A 3,818-nucleotide genomic window follows, 5' to 3' on the forward strand; every position below is an offset into this window, starting at 1 on the left:
ATGGAGAAATCTCTGCAAGAAATGTATCCAGAAAATGATTATATTTTGCAATTTCCAGAAATGAAAGTGCCAGACTTTATACTTGATGATGAATGGATTGTGCCAGCTGAACTCATGGAGATGATTAATATAAATGATTTACCAGTAGTTAGTGAAGGCAGGGAGAAGACAATATGGACTGGTACTATCACTGGTCAATTCATAGTAGCATCAACAATGGAAGTCATAAGGCAAAAACTCCCTTCTCTACATTGGACTAAAAAGGTATGGCACAAATTTATACATCCCAGTATATCTAGCAATGTTTGGAAACTAGCTAGAAATATTTGTGCAACAGATGATAATATGAAGAAGAGAAAGTTCAATATGGTATCAAGATGCATATTATGTAGAAAGGAGGAGGAAACAAGAGACCATATTCTTTGGTACTGCAACTACAGTGAGATCATTTGGAGCTGGCTTGGTGGTATTTTCAATTTTAAAAATCCAAGATCATTTGAAGATATCCTTCAGTTGGCAAAAAATAAGAGTCTTGCTATAAAAGAAATATGGATATTGAGTGCATTTATAACTATGAAGGAACTCTGGTTTTTGAGAAATGATTGTACCTTTGGGAAAGGTAAATGTGATCAGAAGGTCACTAAGGAAAAAATAACAAAAGCAATATCAGATAGTGATCTCAGATTGACAGCAAAAATGTGGAACAAACAGTATGATTTACAGGTACTCAAGTTTTTTGGTTTGAAGACAAGGGGTGTGAAGAATCTGATCATTAAAGAAGTCTTTTTCCAGCTACCGGAACATGGGAAATTACTTCTCTGCTATGATGGAGCCTCTAGAGGAAACCCAGGTTGTGTTGTCTATGGGATAGTGGTAAGAATTAACACTGGAGATTTTGTAATTCCTATTTCAGGTGGTCTGGGCATTTCTACTAACTATTATGCAGAAATTTTTGCAATCTTAATGGCAGGAGAATGGGCAATTCATCATGTATTCAAGGACCTTGTCTTCAGAACAGATTCCAAAGATGTCATAAGTGCTTTCCAGAGTAATAAACTTCCATGGTTTGTAGTCACAAGATGGGGAAAGATCTGTGCAGTTGTAATTGCTTGGAGTTTTAAACATAGCTACAAAGAAGTCAACTTCTCTGCAGATACAATGGCAAAGAGGGGTGCAAGGTTAAGAAGAGGAGAACAGAGAATTTTTGGAAGTAAACCATCATTTCTGAGCTATCTAGAAAATACAGATCAAGTGTATTTTAGATTTTGTTAGAAAATGCCATATGTGGCACTCTTTTGTTAAGTTTTTTATTTCCTTTGAATTGTAATTTGTAACTCCTTTGGTTATTAATAAAATTTGATTGTTAAGCAAAAAAAAGTACCATGAAGTCTAAAGCTCAACTACACATTTTATCATAATCCGAGACTAAAAGTTATAAGTAGACTAGAAATCAAGACTTATACATAGTTTTGCCAACTAAACTTGACAAACAAGCTTGAGACAACAACGCTTGCGAGTTCGACCGAGCAGTGCTCTAACAGACCCAAAGTCAAAGACTTGATAAACAAATCTGTCTCACACAAAAAAGTCTATTGAATAGATAAATATGCCTCCCTCAGAAATACCTACGAGTTTTGTTCCGTCTTTGATAAATCAAGGTGAACAGGAACCAATTGATACACCGGACTTATATTCCCCAAGAATAGTCTAGTAGTATCAATCACCTCACAATAATCTTAACCGTATGGTAGCGGAACAAGATATTGTGGAATCACAAACGATGAGATGAAGATGTTTGTGATACTTTTTATCTTACCTATCGGAGATTAAATCTCGAGCAAATCTTAGAGAAGATAATACTCAATACGATAGAATAAAGTAAGATCAGAACACGCAACTACAGAGATAATAGTTGGATCTGGCTTCACAATCCCAATGAAGTCTTTAAGTCGTTAACATATAATGGTTTTAGGAAAAACCTAGGTTAAAGGAGAATCGACTCTAGTTGCAACTAGTATCACACATGAGGTGTGGGGATTAGGTTTACCAGTTGCTAGAGTTCTCCCTTATATAGTCTTCAAATCAGGGTTTGCAATCAATGTTACCTTGGTAACAAAGCATTCAATATTCACCGTTAATTGAAAACCTGATTAGATTCAAGCTAATATCTATCAACCGTTAGATTGATTTATCTTGTTACACACCAATGAAATGTACCTTTATTTAGATATAGGTAACTGTACCTAAACGTGTCAACTTAGTTGGCTCAACAATAATTAACCAAAGTTAGCCATATGAACACTTTCATATCAACCTTGTTCATCTTAATCACAGCTAGTTCAAATGACTCAAATGAAACAAGTTATAGAGTTGTTCAATTGTTTATATTCTCATAGAAGTATATAAGACACAATTGAAGCAAAATCGAATTTGATTCACTCGAATAAATTCATGAACATTATAACCATGGTTTGCAAAAGATTGCATTCCTTATTTTATAAATGTATTTTTCCATGAACAACCGATTTTAGAACATAACCCACTCAAGTATGCAAACAGGTACGTATACCTAAGTAGCCGGACTTGGTCAGTGTTCGCCAATACGCGAACGAGTACGTATATTATCGTTCACGACCGAACTCAGTTGAAATCATTACGCATACTAAGTTCCCGGACTTCAACTGTTTAACCAGTACGCATACGGGTATGCATACTAAGTTCCCGTACTTGGAATATATTTGCAACAGTTACCATACAAGTACGCATAACATGTTATATCTAATCGTGGATAATTGTTCAAACTCCCATTTCAATCATTAAAACATTCATAGAAGACTGTATGGTATGTCGTAGGCACAAAAAATTAATAAATATATTTCCCACTAATTAACTGGTAATATAGCGGTAGTAAGAGATCGTTCCCACAGAGAGCTGTGTAATTGATAGGTTATTTGATCAGCAAGATAAAGTACATAGCAAAGGGGGGTTTTGGTTGTAAAATAAATAGAAAGACAATAAAGAAGAAAAGAGATGATTAAGGAATCCTTCGCCGTTACCAAGCGATAACTGGATTAGTATACTTATCTATATTTCGTTAGAACCATTCATCATCAACCGTTGAATAGCAGCTAGAGCAGTGTTATCCCCAAAGTTCCGTATGTAACCGGATACTGAAGCGCTCGCATATCAAGTTCTATCCAACCGAACCACCAAGTAGTAGCGCACGCAAGGTGCAACCCAGTCGGAAGCTTTAAGTTATGTGAACTTAGATTGATCCTAGCAGTTAGACTCTTAGCGCAAGGTCCACTTACTAGTGTTATCTTCACACAAGATTCCTTCATAGAATACCTCTACGAGGTCTCACGTTCTCTACTTGTGTAAGAGTTATTCAACAATTACACGGATATCTTAACCCTTTACTAGCAATAGAATGATCACAAGATTAATCCAATTGTACACTTGAACACTCTAGAAATCAATCATAAACCCTAAATATAATGAAAATAAACGATGATGATTAAAACTCTCAATATAGATTTGTATTAATAACAAAGCTTCACGCTTAGAACATTGAATTCATCCTTAATCAACAAAGGATTTTGCTACTCATATTATAAAGAAGATGAATAATGGTGGTTTCCCCCTAAAGGGGTAAACCCTAGGTGTTGATGTAGAACTTGTGATATGAGATTGATATTCGATCATATGTTGTGAAAGGCCTAATACCTATTTTTATAGGTTTACATTGCTTGTCCTTCAAGTATTTAGTTCGGTTCAAGAACCCGACCGACTCGAAATAACGACCCCAAACGTGACCT

At 35.4% G+C, this 3,818-nt stretch overlaps 1 protein-coding gene across 1 annotated transcript; it reads left to right on the plus strand.

Moving 5' to 3' along the window:
* LOC113312511 lies at nucleotides 1-1,272 on the plus strand. The gene has a single exon (XM_026561262.1). It carries the CDS (start codon nucleotides 1-3, stop codon nucleotides 1,270-1,272), a length of 1,272 nt encoding a protein of 423 aa, XP_026417047.1.
* The last annotated feature ends 2,546 nt before the right edge of the window (nucleotides 1,273-3,818 follow it).

The sequence above is a fragment of the Papaver somniferum genome, chromosome 9 (assembly GCF_003573695.1).
Source record: "Papaver somniferum cultivar HN1 chromosome 9, ASM357369v1, whole genome shotgun sequence".
Lineage (NCBI taxonomy): Eukaryota > Viridiplantae > Streptophyta > Magnoliopsida > Ranunculales > Papaveraceae > Papaver > Papaver somniferum.

Coding starts and splice junctions, on each gene's coding strand:
- LOC113312511 (XM_026561262.1), top strand. CDS start 1: ATGGAGAAATCTCTGCAAGAAATGTATCCAGAAAATGATTATATTTTG.